The sequence below is a fragment of the Pyrenophora tritici-repentis genome, chromosome 7 (assembly GCF_003171515.1).
Source record: "Pyrenophora tritici-repentis strain M4 chromosome 7, whole genome shotgun sequence".
In the NCBI taxonomy this organism is placed as follows: domain Eukaryota; kingdom Fungi; phylum Ascomycota; class Dothideomycetes; order Pleosporales; family Pleosporaceae; genus Pyrenophora; species Pyrenophora tritici-repentis.
The window spans coordinates 2,153,887-2,170,408 of NC_089396.1; the positions used below are offsets into that span (position 1 = coordinate 2,153,887).

Sequence of the window (16,522 nt, forward strand, 5' to 3'; positions counted from 1 at the left end):
CCTGTGGCGCTCCCGTTGTCAAGAGCCCAAATCTTGGTACTCTTAAAAGGCCCAGGCACAAACACTCCAAGGCATTCTTTGGGAAAATATATATTAAGGCTATTTCGCATTTATGTTCATATATCAATGGACACGATACCACCATTACAGAAAAATTCCAAACGATTAGCTACAATTCGCTATCCGGAGATACGCCTACACAGTCATGACAACTGATTTCTACTATCCATCGGTCACTACTACGACCTCTTCCTCGACCTCTTCCCGGACGCTAGACTATTGGGATATGCTCTTTCCAACAGGGTACCCTATGCCCACATTCAATCCCGGGACACAAACGGTGTCACAGAGAACCTGTCACAGAAATAGATACGGCAGGTGTTCAGGGGGAGGTTGGAATAGTTGGTCGGCGGGTAAAAGAGGTGCTATCATCGCCGTTGCAATCGTGGTAGCCGTTATTGTTATTGCTTCATGCTGTTGCTGCAATGGGAAAAAATCTGGCAACCGGAAAAGGAGTCAGTCGGTAACATTGGAAGAGCAACCGAATGAGCGACAGAGTTCGGCGAGAGCCACAAATGAACAGCGGGAGGTTGAAAGGTCACAAGCTCCACCGCAGACGACGCTGCAGGATATGCCGCCTACATACCAGGAAACTTTGGAGCATCAGCAGCCTACGGCCATGCCCGCGGAACACGTAGACAACCCTCCCAATGGATGGCCGCCGACATACATGGACTCTACTTCTACTTCGACCGTCACGCAACCTGCTCCTACAGCAAGTCTCCCATCACGCACGCCGTATCCAAACCTCCCATCATCTCCGCCGCGGTAAATAACAACAACAACAACAACAACAACAACAACAACAACAACACGATCATGACTACATTTCTTTAACTCGCATATCTCCACACATCGCGAACGCTCCAAAGCTAGCGAGGCAAACCCCCGAGCGATGAATGGTAACAGCACTACATCGTGAGCGATGAGCCAAGCCTAGCATAAACAGTAAAACTGACAAAGACTCCAAGGTAAAAAATTGGTGTATATACGGTGCTGTACCTAGAAATTGTTCTGCGGCAAGCCTAGACCTACCATACTTTACTCACGACGATCTCAACAATGTCATTGACTCAACCCAACACCTACCATCGCTCCACCCAAAGATCTATTCACACCGCCATGGCCATTGGAGCTGTCATAGACTTCTTGGGTTGCTTGTACCACCATACCTGTTCTACCAACATGAACTGCGGCGAAATATCAAGTTAGGCAGTCAGGGGCGAGAGGCGTGGGAAAATGGCCAGACGGGCAGATGGAGAGTGGGAATCTGGAAGTTGGTGCGGTCCACCAACTTGGATCTTGTTATCTGAAGAATTTGGCTGGAGATGAGAGAAGGTTTGAAATGAGTGCAGTAGGGAAGTGAGAAGGTTGTTGTGCTTTCAATCAGCCTGGAGATAGACATGGTGGTCTAACAGCTGTATATAACTCTCAAACACTAGAAATCTGTACAATACATACATTTCCTTCATGTAAAGCCTATGCCCTCTAGTAAGTTTCATGCTCCATTTTGGGGGTATCATCGTGACATCCAATCTATCCTGTTAACCTTTTCGCTTTTCGACTCCAGCCATTCAACCAGTACGATAATACTTCCCCTCATGTCCATCCACACCGTTCACACCACCAGCATCATCCCCATCCTCTCTCGTCCTCACAGTTCCAGCGCCCGGACCTAATTCATCACCAATTACCATCCCACTGAAATTTCCATTCTCATCCACATAATCGTCCATGTTCTCCGCTGTAATCCAGCCCGAAGCCCCCGGCGCTGTGTTATCCAGCACATCCTCGCCGTCATCGCTGCCATCAGGATCAGGGTGCAGATCGGCGCAAGTGTTCAGTGCGGTGAAGAACTCAGTGATACATGTCTCGGTGGGTTTTGTAGTGTACGAGGGCGGTAGGACAGTAATCTCCAGCATAAGGATATCATCGTCTTCGTTTACGGTTTCGGCGTCGTTAAGTGAGATGTTGATATAGAGAGCTTCGATAGTGGTCTTGTACTTCATCGTTGCGTGCAGGGCTAGAGAAGGGTAGGGGATTGATACGCCGACTGGGGAGGGGGTGGTTTGGAATAGAATGAGGTTTCTGGGGTGTTGAGTATGTTTGTGGGGAAATCGGAAACTGCTACTGCTACTACTCACTCTGAAGTCACCCAGACATCGACGTTGTCTACAAAGTCCTCGGAGCCTTCTCGTCTTGAGCTGAATTTGCCGAATGCAGGATCTTGCTTTAGCTGGTCGATGGCGGTGGATAGAGTCATGGCTTCATAGTGGGCGTGTAGGACGGGTTTTGCGCCGAAGAAGGAGGTGGGGGTTTGCTCTTGGTGTTCGGAGAGTGGGGTGAAGTCTTCGGCCTTGGGCGCGGCCGTGAGCTGTTGGAGGGACATGGCGACGATGTAGATATGGCGTATTCGGAGTGCAAAAGCTGATTCAGTATATGGAGGAGAAAGAAGTAAAGACGCTATTGCTGTTGTAATTCGATGTTTACTCAGAGACCAAAAAGTCGCGGCGGGAGCTAGCTAGGCGTCATTGCCCCACTTCGATCTTGGCAGGTACCGATTGGTCTTCTTGCGAATAGCTTCTTCTTCTTCGTCGCGAGGAACTCAAGATGCCCAACACGCGTCTCCAACTCTCGTTCACGACACAAATCTAGTCGCCAAGACATACTATACCTGCGCATGAGCTCCACATGATGCCTTGAGCACCTTCTCCCACCAGCTGCGGCATCTCATCTTGACACCTACCCAACCATGTCGTCCTTCCCCACGACCCCCATCGCCAAACTCACAGGCCACACCGGCATCGTCCACGCCGTCGCCTACTCCTCCGGCGCCCAAACCTACATCCTAACCGGCTCCTCGGACCGACAAATCCGTCTCTACAACCCGTCCAAGGCACCGCCCACGAGCCTCACCCCCAGCACCTCGTCGGAGCGCCCCGCGGGCCTCGTCAACAAATACACCGCGCACGGCTACGAAGTCCTCTCCCTTGCCATCGCCGCCTCAAACGACAAATTCGTGTCTACGGGCGGCGACAAGACCGTGTTTCTGTGGGATGTACAAACGGCCCAGACAATCCAGCGCTGGACGGGCCACGCCGGGCGCGTGAATCGCGGTGTCTTTGGTGGCGACGATGATGGTGTGGTGGTGACGGGGTCGTTTGATGGTACGGTGAGGGTGTGGGATACCAAGTCTAGGGCGCATAAACCTATTATGACGCTGTCGGATGCTAAGGATAGTATTTCGGATGTTGCGGTTCATGACGCGCAGATCCTGGCGGCGAGTGTGGATGGGAGGGTTCGCTGCTATGACCTCAGAACTGGCATGTGTGAGGTCGATGTTATCGGTGCGTCGTGCACTAGTTTGGATATCAGTAAGAAGGGCACTGAGGTGCTTGTCAGTTCCCTAGATTCTACAATCAGGCTCATGGATCGCGAGAATGGCGAGATGTTGAAGAAATACACGGATGAGGCGTTTGTGAATACAGAGTTGAGGGTTAGGAGCACATTGGGCCTGAATGATAGTGTCGTGCTTAGTGGAAGTGACGATGGTTTGGTTTTTGCCTGGGATATGCTGGGCGGCACTTGTTTGCATCGGTTCAAGCATTCCGAGATGAGGGAGGTTGAGGGTTTGACGGCTGCGACGCAGGCGAAGGCGAAGGGGAAGAAGGATGTCGTGTCTGCTGTGGCGTTTTGCGAGAAGAGGAGGGAGTGGTGTAGTGGAGGTGGTGATGGGAATGTTGTTGTTTGGGGTATGGGAAGTTGACATTTTGTTCATATGCCTGTTTTGCTGTTTTATGATACCCTACATTGGAATGATTTGTAGACGCATTTGAAGTATGTCTTGCTGTACTGGCATATACTGAGCTCTGTTACTTTTTGCACACTTGATCTGTATCATCAAGATCTACATAGATGTACCGAACGAGATACGATAGGACATGAGGCGGCAAGTATCGTTAATGTGTACTGAAGAAACGTATATAAGCGAGTTTGAAGTCATGGCTAACGTAGTAAACAAAGATCAATCTGCAATTTATCAAGGAGATGGAAAGCAGACAACAAAATGGCATATCAGACACCTCCCAGTGTTAATCAACCAAACAACAAAAACTGAATCATGAAATAGCTTAGAAAGATCGTAAGTGGGTGGGTGGCGAGGAAGACATTGTGGTTAAGAAAGTGGCGTTACTGTATATAGCGTAGCGTGGAGGTATCCAGGGTACCAAAAGGGATCGTGTAACGTATTTGAAGGCGAGAACATTCGGCTGCGGGTAGGGCCGTAGGGCTGAAGGGATGCAGTGCGGGTACCGGCCCGGTCCTAGGCGTGGCCGCTTATATCGAGCTTGGGTACGTATCCGTTACTAGAAGTACTTTCCGTAATGTCCGTCTTCGTATGCACGCAGTGATTGATCATTATCGTTGAATGTGTAGACATGAACGATAACGCCTCTCTTTTCAGTGCCTATCCAGTAAGATTAGTCATCTGACATATCTAAAGGGCCCAGGATACTTACGTCCATTTGGCCACTGGTGAGCCTGCCATTGACCGTTTCGCATCGAATTCGGTAACCAAGACTGTAGTAGGCTGGCATCCATGGACAACGCAAGTAACGACAGGAATATGGGCAGGTCTCCTGTCAGACCCACATAACCAAGGTATCCTTGTCCATGGTAGATATCTGGTAGGAGCATACTGTGCCAATAAAGGGTGGGATTGTGGAATTGGAGCGCAGAGTGGGTGCCGACATTGGTTAGAGACGATGAATAGTCCGGGTTGTGATTGAACCGTAGACAATGCCAGGACTCCTCGGCTGGTGGACTGGTAGCGTCACCACGCAATACCCAGAAGCCGTGACCGTTTTTAAAGTACGTTGAGAAGACACTATAAGGGGAGGCGTTTGGTGGTAGGGAAGGACCGTATCTATGGATGTTTAGGCCGTCGCAGTACCACCAGATGTACGAAACACCTGTGCCTATACGCTGATTGTATTCACCATAAGGTGGTAACCATTTTCCTTCATTATCACGTGTTGGTGGAGTGTTCGGGTCTTCTCCGATTTCTTCCATACGGAAGAAGAATAGCGGTACACGGGGTAGTGGTGGTTGCTGAATGACGTCAGTTTACCAATTGCAGATTTCCAGCCTTGGGGAAGTCAGACATACACTCATCTCTTATTCGACGCGTTTTTCCGTGTGGGAAGTTCTTGCCCAACCGTACAATGTGCTTAGCTGTGCCGTGACTGCGCTTGCACTGGTCCAGGGTGCTTGATGTCACCTCACCTCCCAGATACCTTTATCCTTCTCCGCTATGCGGCTCTGCGTTTGATGGAAAACCACCCCAGTCCATAGGTCAGAAGATGACCTTTTCGATGACAACAGAGCGGGAACGAATCTCGGAATAGCGTCTGATAAGCTGGGGTTTCTCTGGAACAGGCATGGCGCGTAATCCTGCGCCGTGCTGCAGCAAGTATAGGTAGGCGATAGCGAGCCTACCCCGCTGTATGTCAATATGATCACTGGTCACTGTCCCGGTGTTGTATAGTTGTCTGGCTTCCCCGGATAGACGGTACCAGCAGCCGAACATCTTGAGCCAGGTCCGAAATCCAGCTTTCCCTGTAAAGAACGGTTCGCAGACTCGTATGGGATATGATCTTGGACTTTTCCAACGTTGAACAAGATGTGGGGGCTTCATAGCTACCGACATTGTCAGCTGCGTGCCAGGAAAAAGCACTGTTGCCAGCCGGCCCTATCGCGCTTCAAGTGGTCTCATGGCCCGCATGAACACCAACCGCCTTGGACCGGCCCGCCAGCAAATGGAGTGGCACGGCACCCGCCCGGGCAAGTTCAAGGGTGGATCCCTCCTAGCGAAGCGCCTCGTTTTCCAGCCACGGCACTTGTTGCGAGACAACGGAAGGGCTAATCCGTCCGAGATGCGGCTAGAGTTTTAGTCGGGAGGTGTGTTGCTGTTATGCCGCAATACGAAGGATATTCTAGTCCGGCAGATATCCGTGTTGAGGTCGATTAGTTGCAGGTGCTCTTCTTGCTATAGGCCTGGCCATGCCCCGTACGTGACGGTAGAAGTCCATGCTTGGCCTCAATGGACTTAATGAGTGGTGGACGGACAATGCATAGCGATCTTCTATGCATGACCTCGTTGTAGGGGTGGTACCATTGCCGTGAAAATCCACTCGTTTCCTGAACATGGGTGATAGTGACTCAAGGATGCGGCTCTGCGTGACAAAGAGGGGTTATAAGCCGGCCTATGGACACTGTGGACCAACCTTTGTATGCCAGCGCTTAACTTGTCGATAAGCTGGTGAGTGTCCGGCGGCCCATACCCGCACGGCGGCTATATGAATCTGTGCTAGTAAGTGAGATCGAAGTTTCTTTAGTGACGAACAATTGCGCAGCTTTCTTGGTTTCAAATCGTCGGAGGCCGAGGGGATTCGAAGCTTAAGTAGATGCTGGAGGGATTCAGCTGACAGACAGAAGCCGGGCGCAAGGCAAACTGAGGGACCTCCTGCAAGTTTGCCTTCTTTCTCTACGATCTTGACGTTTGGCAGCCTTCGATTGGTGAAGACGAGCAATGTACCGTTAAATGTACATCGGCTGCAGCGGCACATGATCCGTTTGGCTTCGCGACAGCAGCATATTCGCTGATTTCGCCATGGGTAGGGAGCAGCGGCATGCATAATCGTTTACCCTTTTTCACCGGATACTGACCCTTGCCACGTACCTTCCTCAACGGCGGTAAGAACGAACAGAAAAGGGAATCAAGCACTCACCGGTCGATACAGAACGAAACAAAGGAGGGGGTCATTACGAATGAGGTCATGCGCACACTCAAGGCGCATTGCTCGATCGATGAGCATGCTACCGCCCAGCGCAATCGAGAAAAGAGCCGGTGCCCCAGACGATGCTGTAATACCGTGTCTACGGCAGTGCTCAACTCCAGATTTTTGTCAGATAACGCGCAATTGCACCGGGGCCCCGCACTGATGATGGTCTACGATCTCGGAAGGCCAGCACGATTATGTCTAAGCTCCATGGTCGGAAAAAGAAATGATGGTATCGTACAACCGATAAGCATCCCCCCTTCCTCATCGTGACGGGAATGACGCATGAACCAACCTCCGGAAGCGCTGTCCATGTTCAGGGTGCACTTTCCTGCGCAATGGAACAGCCAATGGCCGTATGAACTAGTTGGACGGGATGAATCCTCTGAAGACCCAATTCAGAATGCAGGATGCGCCAGAGCGAGTACCTCGGTACTCTCCACGGTAAAGGATAGAGGCTCTGCCCAGGTTAACAGGTACCTTGGAAGCTACGTATTCGCCAATTAGGATCATTCGTTTTCTCCAAATGTCGTGACAAAGGCCTGTTTGGTGGATGGTGGATACCAAAGTATCAGACCGATATTGTTTCCATTGGCTAGGAACGTAACACCGATGCACTAAGTATCCACGAAATCTGTCCAAGGCCGTGGTAGTATCCAGGAATGCCCGTCTTTAGCGCTTTGGCTGCCAGGGTTGAGTCTGGCGGAGGCCCCTGCTTGTGGGCGTCATAAGTATGCCAAGGGCGCGAAAATGGCTAGGCTCCTATTCGTCAGTGGTACGGGCCGCTCCATAGTACACGTCCATTGCGGCTTGGTATCCCGAGAACACGGCACCACACTCAAGAAATTCGATATCATGGATTCTAGTTGGCGGATACACAGGCACATCCGTGGCTGTTTGGTGTGCCTTTGGCCCATCCGGAATACATCAGTTTGATGGCTCGTGTATCAGTCTCTGAGTCCGCCCTGAAAACTATCGTTCAGTTCTTTCCCTCCCAAAGAAGAGACTAGTGCAAGGGTCCATGCCAGAAGCTGACCAAAATAGTCGAAACAGCTCTATTCAGCTGATCTGTACATTGCGGTCTATAATTTTCCGTGGAATGAACGATACGTGGCTACCTGCTGAACCCTTGATGGACTGTGGAGAATACATCGGCTCAACAGCTGCATCTTGCACAGGAAGGATGCCCTGTATACCTTCAGGCGGTAGGTTTCTATTGGGGAAGTTGTCAGTTGTGATAGGGAAGGAGAAGACGATAGCAAGAAGGCAGGAACACAGGACCTCGAAGTCAACAAAACATTCAGGTCTGGCTCTCTTCCTTTCCTTTAGCGACACAGCAAAAGACGACAACGACAGTAACAATAACAGCATCTTCTTCACTGGGGTGAGTGGCTCTGATTTCTCCTCCGTTTGCGGCATAGCGGCGGAGCTAGCCGCGATTCGGGATGTCACGATGAAGATCGAAGATCACGTGACGACCTTCCTCCCATCTCGAATAGCCTTGACGTTTTTTTTTGTTTTCTTCACGGAAATTCCGGGTCGCTTGGGCTCGTGAGCCCGCCTTCGTTGGCGCCCATTGGTGGGCCAGGAGGGCCGTGGCGTGGCCCATTAGATGGGTCGATACCCTCCTCTCGCCGCTGAGGCGTGAGGGCGAGTGGGAGGCGCATGCCGCGCTCGCCATGACGCGTGCCGCCGAGGCCCACGCCGATGCCCATGTCGACGCCGCCTCCGCCGCCGAGGACGCCGCCAACAACCGTGTCGCCTCCGCCGCCGAGCATGAGCTCAAGATGCTGCGCGTGGCGCTCGCGATGCTTGACCGGGCTTGAGTGGGCCGACAAACCGTGTTGAGAGAGACAAATCACGTCGAAACATACCTACGAAGGAAAACGTAAGTAACCCACGAGGAAGCCATACTTGACATCGGCACCTGGTCAGGGTTAATCCCTGGCTGGGCCGAGCATCGGTCTGACGGGTCAGACGCTCCAATTAATGAGGTTACCCTGCATTTCACTTGTGCATTAATCGGTGGGTTCGCCCTGAATATCAATCAGGCGGATAGCGAAGATCACACCTTCACTTGGTTCTTCAATCATCAAAGAAGACCAGTGTAAAGCCTGATGTCAAAAGAGTCACGCTCCCAGGCTCAAAACGGTACCATTCATCAAGGGAGTTGTGGTGGCACCAGTCACGTCATCAAGTTCCATCCAAATCTACACCCCACAACATACCCAGGTACTTTGGTGCAGACTCAAGGCTACGGATGGTACTAGCTACCATCCAATCCTCCCCAAACCATTCCATGGATTTCAAGCCTCAACAAACCATTCCATAAATTGGAAGCTTCAACCCCCCCACCCGTTCCATGGATTTCAAGCCTAACCAAACTAAGAGCCATTGAGGAGCTTCTTAAATGAGTCGACTTGCCCACATGCTCTACCTTTCCGGGCCATATCCCTCGTGCGACTCTACAGAGCCTCAAAAATGTTTTCCTACTCAAACTCGAGGAGGCAAAGACACAAAAGCTTACCGAGGAGGTAGAGGCACCTAAGCTTATTGAGGAGGCGGAGGCAAAGGCACATAAGGAGCGGGACCATCAACAGGCTCGAGCCCTCCTTGTCACCCTACACAAGCTACAGGGCACCATGGGTCCTCTAATAGCCGTCCAAGTATACAACAGTCACTTTTGTCCTCTTGTCAGTCGGCTTCGGGACGAGCTCCTCCTATGTATATTCGACTTCTTGTGCGACGACGTTGTTGCGCTACATTGCCTCCGGTCAGTCTCAAGGACATTCCGTCGTATTCTCAACCGTAGATCGATCATTTGGAGAGATGAGTGGTATCGTCCCTGCTCATCGCCTATCAGCGGCGACGCTTTCTATCTCCGCGATATTTACAGCCAACGGTTTCGAAGACTCCTACAGAGAGACGGCCGCTGCAATGATTGCAGGCGCTGGAATGACGCCCATTCTTCTCTATTCTCCGAAGACTGCAAGTTGAGCCATAGTGACGGTCAATGGTACGATGCTGTTACCAATCATCTGGCCTACCATAAGGTTTCTTTCTGCAATGCCTGCGACCGTAACCAGGACGTCAGCGAATTTTGCCCCCATCAACTGCTTCAACGTGAGCGACGGTGCCTAGTTCAGTAGGGATCTGTGCAATTATGTGAGCATAAGCAGATCACCTGGGCTAATATCGAGGCCCATATGGAGAAATGGCGACAGAGCTTCGAAGGACCCTTGTGGGACTGGCAAGGCATCCGAGACCAGTGGCAACGCTGCTTCGACAATTTCAACATTAAGTGTCACGATCCCAGCAACGATACGTGCTGCACGACCTCAGAAGCGCCGACCTGGCCGCAAGCCCGTCTCAAAATGAGCACCTTCAAGTCGGATTTTTTTGTAGTTCTCAATCTACAATGGCGACCCCACAGCCGCATCGATGCGCTCGCTCTTACTGCAGACGGTTGAATACCTATAGCAGCGATAAGAACGTTGTTCCAAATGCTGCGAAGTCAAGGGCCGATCGATAACCGATGTTCTCCGTGCCGTCCGGGCGCTCTACCTGAGATGGCTTTTTTTAGCCCATCGTCCCCTTTGGGACGCTATGTATACTATATGCCAGGAGAAGATGATGGAACAGGACCTCCACCAAAATCATGGCTATCGTGGACGCGTCTTCATGGAAACGGAACAAATGGCCGGCAGCTAGACACCACGCCTTATTGCCTAACTGGTGCTAGCAGTGCTGGTATCTCATCACAATGCCTTGTGGCCACCTACGAGAAAGACATTGAAATATGTTTATGGGTGGAAATGAATCGCGATTTCCGGTTTAGACCCACCTTTGATTGGCGCAATGCCATCGATCCCCGAACATACCCCCACTCGAATGCAAGCCTTGTCAGGCCGCAGTGCAGGGACGTGACCTGCTTCAATTACTACCAAAGACCAGAAGAGATCGATTGTCAAGATCAGACACCTTTGTCGCAAGGTAAACAGTAGTCTGCTGAAGGATCGACTCTGAGCTCCACCTTGTGGCTTAACCATTCACGCATCCCTGCACTTAACGGGTCTTTGGAGCCAACGGAGGCTATTCCCAAGCGCGTACGTTACCCCCTGCGGTCAAAAGTTTTCTTCAAACGATGGAAGTTCACGAGAACATCTTGCAGAGAAAAAGCTCAATGCAGAATTTAGATTCTGGCACTGCGTGCAATGAGAATGCGTCTGAAGGATCGGCATCGACCTAGCATCTACCCAAAGGCCCCGTTCTGGGGCAAGCACCCTATACTTCCGTCAATTTTCAATCAGCCTGCGAATGGGTGGGTTGAATCTAATAGACCTGTCGTCTTCCTCGCCAGGAGCTTGAAGGTTGGGACAGAGCTAATTTTCTACGTTATCGCAATATAAACTTCACCACAGTCTGCCTTATCCGCAATAGATGTATGTCCAGTATTTTATGACAACGGGATGGTAGGGCCGGCGATAACTTGCCTATGCCATGATTCCCAATACTTAAAAAAGAAGAAATCAAAGTTTTACATCAAAAAAGAAACTATCTAGAATTACGACATTCTACCAGCTTATCCGCCTAGGTATATGAGTGATATCCCACGCGCGAGAAATCCTTGGAACCTATAGAGTCGCGTGTGCCTCCTTGCGCAAGTTTGCGACCTCAGTTGCCGCAGCTCTCCAACTGGCGTCTCGATACGCCTTCCCCTCAAACATGGTTTGACCGACGTAAGCGCAATTTGCACTTCACCATAGTCTGCCTTATCCGCAACGGGGATGTCCCATGAGGTCTCGGGAGGCGCGAGAGCGGGGCGGCGCGCCCTTTGGCTCACCAAACTCAACCAGATAACCCATCTTTCGACTCACACTCGACTCCATTGTCGCGCCCTGAACCCACCAATTTTTCCATGTCCTCAATCTCGCAAAACCCATCGTCACCGCATGGCCGCTCACATTCTCTAAGAGCGGGGGCAGCGACAAAGTCAAGAGTCTGGTTGCCGACGAGTTTCCGGGCGAGCCAGAGGAAAGGCTTCTCGAAGTTGTAGTTGGACTTGGCGGAGACGTCAAGCCTAATGAGAGTAGGCTTAACATCTCTAGTTTTTAGCCTTAGGGGAAGCTGCAATAACTTCTTAAGGGTATCTGGGTGGTACAAAATACTAGACGGTGTGGGTAAGCATTTAATACACGTGTCTTGTAACAATAGTGACTTTTTTATAATAGTATGTTCAGTATTTTATAACACCTAGGTGAGAGTGAGAGCGGCAACAACACACGCCGAGTGGAGCGACACGACCGCTGTCAAGTGTTTTCGGGTGGACCTCTCGCTCCGATAATGGGGACCTGCTTCGCGCGCATAGCGGCAGCTTGGTCCAGCTTCTCGTTGAACTCATGGTCCCATTCCCAATTATCGGAGCTCCCGCTGGCTATGTCAAACGCCATGAGCTTCCCAGCATCAGTAACTGTTGCGAAGTATTGCTCTAATAATAGGGACGGGGTGGTCCAGCTTCTCGTTGAATTCACGGTCGGATCCGGTATCCCATTCCCCATTATCAGAGCGCCCGCTAGCTATGTTAAACGCCATAAGCTTCCCAGCATCGGTAACTGTTGCGAAGTATCGCTCTAATAATGGGGACAGGATGGTCCAGCTTGTCGTTAAATTCACGGTCGGATTTGGTATCCCATTCCCCATTGTCGGAGCGCACCATGTGTACAGAGGCAACTTTCTTGCCCGTGCCGACCACGTCAAACGTCATGAGCTTTCCAGCATCGGTGACGGAACGACGACTGGCGGCAAGACTGCCCTGTGGCTCATCGTTCTCTTCTCCGTTCCACCAAACGCCGAGACCGATACTTCGAGAATCTCTTGTTTGTTGACCCAATGGGCCCACAGCCCATTGGTGTTTCGTTTATGTGCTCGTTCGGTACCAGAATCTTCATCGTAGACAAGACCCGGGCTGCTAAGCCTAGGCTCTAAAAAACTTGTATTACGTAAATCGATCGCGGCATAGAGGGAGTGGCCTACATTCGTTAAAGTACTCTAGATACTTCTCATTGTGCTCGCAGAACAGACTCAACAATCTTGTTCGTTGCCTAGCAGAAGCTGATATATTTTCCCCAGGTTTTCATAAATGGACCAAGGTACTTTGCTTTCGGCTTTGCGACTGGCTACGCTCGGTTGCGAAGTATTGTCAAGTCTCCGAGACGGGATTCGATAGGAGCGCGCGGACGGTAGAATCGGTGTCGACGTCTATCGACGTATCTTTCGTTGAAGATGCGGTCGAACCATGGTACCATGGTGGGAATTTCCATTCCTTCTGTAAGCTGGCGATAGCGACCCGGTCACCATAACTTGGCTGCAGTGATTGACGGGAACACCGAGCTGCTGGGCCTCAAAGATGGTATGGGCGGTATCCTCACGAGGGAGGTCGAACATGGACATTAGACCAAGAAGGATTCAGTCACCGTCCTTTTTCTGGTAGGCCCTTCACCACCTTGAGATCCTTTAAGAATCCGGCACTGCTCTTTGCACTATTCCGTGAATTCAGGATGGCCGGCAGGGATAAAGGCAAAGCCGTCTGGCGCATTTGGCGCGTATGTGAGCTACTCCTGTGTTGGTCCTGCTATAGTGCGAAAATGGTGCATTGACAACGGACAATAGCTCTTCTACGACTACCGCGCTTGCGGACGGGCGACGTTTTTCTTGATGACATACACATGTCAAAAGGTCCTTGTGTATCCCTTCTTGCTCTTCAGGGAGAACCCGAAGCGGCCGTCACCGTCATCATATGGGGTAGGAGATGCACTACGTCCTCGTAGGCGGCCGAGGCGTGGCTCGTTGGGACTGCAATTATTTGTTAGTAATTAGTCAGCGAGGAAAAGCAAGACGTATATACCTCCTCGAACTTAGTCTTTAAGAGTCGACATCCTGATTCTGGCGTCAATTCGTCGAAGAGATCTGCCCTGTCCTTTAATCCCGCTTCGAATCGATGGGAGTCGGGTGGGGTGGCCTGTGGCCTGGCCGGGGCACGAGAGGAGGTGCTCCACATCCAACTGAAACGGCACAGAAAAAGACCTATCGGGCTTCCTCTACCATTCATTTTATGTACAGGACACACCTACAAAACCACGCGGAAGCTGCAATCCTTCTCGCTCATCTTGGCGGCCGCCATATTCCTGGGTATCTTCAAACTGTACACCATGTGTCCCACAACAATGTCCTTGCATCCGCCAACCAGCGTCTCGATATCGCGTCTAATCTGCTCCTCCTCGCCAGCATGTGCTTGTACCAATCTCTTCTCCGCGTCCAAAAGCCTTGACCAGCTCTGTTCGACCATCTTGACACATCGATCAACGGCAGCTTGCGCACTGCATCCGTCATTCCAAACAATGACCGGGATCGCAGAGTCGATGTCGCTGTCGTCAATTTCTTTTCGCAAACTGACAATGTCGTTCCAGAGGAAGTCTGAGATGGCCACTTCGCGCGTTATAGCCACCACGGCTTCGTGATCCCAGATGGATTGGGGGAGCGTGAGGCCGTAGGCCCACTGAAGAATTGCGACGCAAGGGTTTGTGCCGACGGTTCGGAGACGACGCGCCGTGTAACTTTCCAACGTGGATATGCCCTGCTCCCAGGTAGCCTGGGAAGTCCGCACGCCGAGGACGAAGTCATATATCGTTTCTGCGAACCGATCGCGTGCTTCTGAGATGGTGGTTAGCTGGGTTCCGGTCGACCACTACTAAGTTGTCACATGTACCTCTCGACTGCCCTTGGTTCATTGCTTTTCCGATACTAACCCAGGGACCGCAGTTGTGCAACCGACCAGGTGCCGGAACATCGCCTTCGCGCTCTGGCTGAAGACAATGTCTGATGAAGTTCAACGTATCATCGCAGTATGCTTCAGTCTTCTCACGGTCGTTCGTCAGCGTACCGCAGTCGATCTCATCGTCCCAAAAGAAGAACTAGGATCATTGTCAGCAAAGAGTTTGGAGCAGGCAAGTAATCAGCATACCCAAGCGACGAGTTCCCCAAGGATCAGGAACTTGTTTGTCTCAACATGGGTATAGAACTGTCCAACACAAAGCCCATTATCCACCCTTCTCTGCTTCTTCCTTATACTCTCTGTACTAATGAAAGCTTGAAAGAAGCCCTCAAGATGGTGCCTTAGTACCTCCACATCCGGATGGACTCGAGCCTCCCATTCCGTATAGATGTATCCAACATCTGGAACACGAATCTCTTGGCCCCGGAGCCTTGCAATGATCTCGGCACGATGATCCCCGTTTTTAGTCGAGACCTCGTCTGCAGTGACCCGGAGAGCAACAACCTTGACCGGCGAAAACTGGGCATCCTTGTGGTCAGACGGATGCTCTGAATCGGAAAACTACATCAAGTAAGTAAAACGCCAGGTTCAAAAGTCGGGAAAAAACAACAATCACATACCTGTCTCCTACTCCTATCCTTGCCCAAGCAGCACCACTTAGCAACCCAACCCTTGAGCCCCATAGTACTTGGCTCACACAAGTTTGAGCCACGCACGCCTCACTTTCGCCTAAAGATACAACACCCGCGGTGAGTTGCAGGAAATACAAGACCTAGCAAGAAACAAAGCACCCCGGTAAAGTAAGACAAGTCCACAACATGAATGCAGGATGGGTGGGACGCAAGCCTCTTTTTTGTATTCCCTTTTCCTCACAACGCCCTGACGCCATTTTCCTCACACCGTTACAATCACACACATGTCCGCGCCTCGGTTCGCTGACCCGGTCGTCTAATCTGCCCATCTTACCATGTTAGCCGCGCTGCTGCGTGCTTGCCGCGGAAAACCCTATCGAACATGGCGTCGAGTATATGTCTGGATGCACAGTGAACACACGCTCATGCTTCCTGCGTTACGCTTGTTGGTCGGTCGAAGGATTACACACTGTTCGGTTTACCGTCGTCACTCCACTGAGTCAGGAGAGTGGGCTTGTCGACTTGACTCGGCGGCGGGGAAGACCATGCATGCATACCGGATTTGGGACGTCAGATGTGGACTGGCACTTCACGTAAGCGCGGCGCAGGCGGAGGCGTTCAATATGCTCCCACGTGAGATGTGTGCCAGGGATACGGATTCGTCTGGCGTTTTTTCTTTTCCTGTACGTTATAGGCTGGGATTTACATTGGTAAATGGGGATAGTTGCCGAAGGGGGATGTTGCAGGGGTTGCTATATGATAAAGGTTGGGCTTGTTTGGTGTCACCAGTCGACTCAGGGAAGAAGCCACAGATCGCTCGCTACTTTACCGGTGTGTGATAGGCAGCCAATAGAGAATATGGAAGCTCCGGATTAGGGAGGCTTGGACGAAATGGTGTCAAAAGTTCTTTGCAAATGGATATTCGATGATCTCGATCGGTGCTCCTCTTGCTGCCTACCTACCAAGCCATTTTCTTAATCCGTGCTGTCACGAGCAGTATCCGAAGAAGGGGCTTGTGATCTCTCTCACCCCTAATACAGATTATTACAATGTGCATCCACTTATGCAGGGCATGCATTTATAAACAACAAAGCCCTTGTCCCCATAATCCCATTGTCCCATCCCATCCCATCCAAATCCACTCTAACGCCACAACACAC

The 16,522-nt window shown here is 51.2% G+C and overlaps 8 protein-coding genes across 8 annotated transcripts; 4 read left to right on the forward strand and 4 right to left on the reverse strand.

Moving 5' to 3' along the window:
- Positions 1–205: 205 nt before the first annotated feature.
- On the forward strand, positions 206–832 carry PtrM4_132300 (uncharacterized protein; the record flags this gene model as incomplete). Its single annotated transcript, XM_066109070.1, has 1 exon — positions 206–832. One exon carries the CDS (start codon positions 206–208, stop codon positions 830–832), a length of 627 nt encoding a protein of 208 aa, XP_065961062.1.
- An 802-nt stretch (positions 833–1,634) lies between these two features.
- Positions 1,635–2,449, reverse strand: PtrM4_132310 (ICln-channel multi-domain protein; the record flags this gene model as incomplete). The annotated part of the gene is made up of 2 exons (XM_001941235.2): positions 1,635–2,148; positions 2,205–2,449. 2 exons carry the CDS (start codon positions 2,447–2,449, stop codon positions 1,635–1,637), a joined length of 759 nt encoding a protein of 252 aa, XP_001941270.1.
- Positions 2,450–2,812: 363 nt separating this feature from the next.
- PtrM4_132320 (WD40 repeat protein) lies at positions 2,813–3,826 on the forward strand (the record flags this gene model as incomplete). Its single annotated transcript, XM_001941236.1, has 1 exon — positions 2,813–3,826. One exon carries the CDS (start codon positions 2,813–2,815, stop codon positions 3,824–3,826), a length of 1,014 nt encoding a protein of 337 aa, XP_001941271.1.
- A 598-nt stretch (positions 3,827–4,424) lies between these two features.
- Positions 4,425–5,232, reverse strand: PtrM4_132330 (uncharacterized protein; the record flags this gene model as incomplete). Its single annotated transcript, XM_001941237.1, has 3 exons — positions 4,425–4,525; positions 4,578–5,169; positions 5,227–5,232. The coding sequence occupies 3 exons, from the start codon at positions 5,230–5,232 to the stop codon at positions 4,425–4,427; spliced, it is 699 nt and encodes a 232-aa protein (XP_001941272.1).
- A 599-nt stretch (positions 5,233–5,831) lies between these two features.
- PtrM4_132340 (uncharacterized protein) lies at positions 5,832–6,011 on the forward strand (the record flags this gene model as incomplete). The annotated part of the gene is made up of 1 exon (XM_066109071.1): positions 5,832–6,011. One exon carries the CDS (start codon positions 5,832–5,834, stop codon positions 6,009–6,011), a length of 180 nt encoding a protein of 59 aa, XP_065961063.1.
- A 3,717-nt stretch (positions 6,012–9,728) lies between these two features.
- On the forward strand, positions 9,729–9,896 carry PtrM4_132350 (uncharacterized protein; the record flags this gene model as incomplete). Its single annotated transcript, XM_066109072.1, has 1 exon — positions 9,729–9,896. One exon carries the CDS (start codon positions 9,729–9,731, stop codon positions 9,894–9,896), a length of 168 nt encoding a protein of 55 aa, XP_065961064.1.
- Positions 9,897–11,747: 1,851 nt separating this feature from the next.
- Positions 11,748–12,599, reverse strand: PtrM4_132360 (GTP-binding nuclear protein GSP1-Ran; the record flags this gene model as incomplete). Its single annotated transcript, XM_066109073.1, has 3 exons — positions 11,748–12,001; positions 12,229–12,352; positions 12,402–12,599. 3 exons carry the CDS (start codon positions 12,597–12,599, stop codon positions 11,748–11,750), a joined length of 576 nt encoding a protein of 191 aa, XP_065961065.1.
- Positions 12,600–14,025: 1,426 nt separating this feature from the next.
- PtrM4_132370 (uncharacterized protein) lies at positions 14,026–15,413 on the reverse strand (the record flags this gene model as incomplete). Its single annotated transcript, XM_066109074.1, has 4 exons — positions 14,026–14,609; positions 14,665–14,869; positions 14,920–15,291; positions 15,351–15,413. The coding sequence occupies 4 exons, from the start codon at positions 15,411–15,413 to the stop codon at positions 14,026–14,028; spliced, it is 1,224 nt and encodes a 407-aa protein (XP_065961066.1).
- Between the last annotated feature and the right edge of the window lie 1,109 nt (positions 15,414–16,522).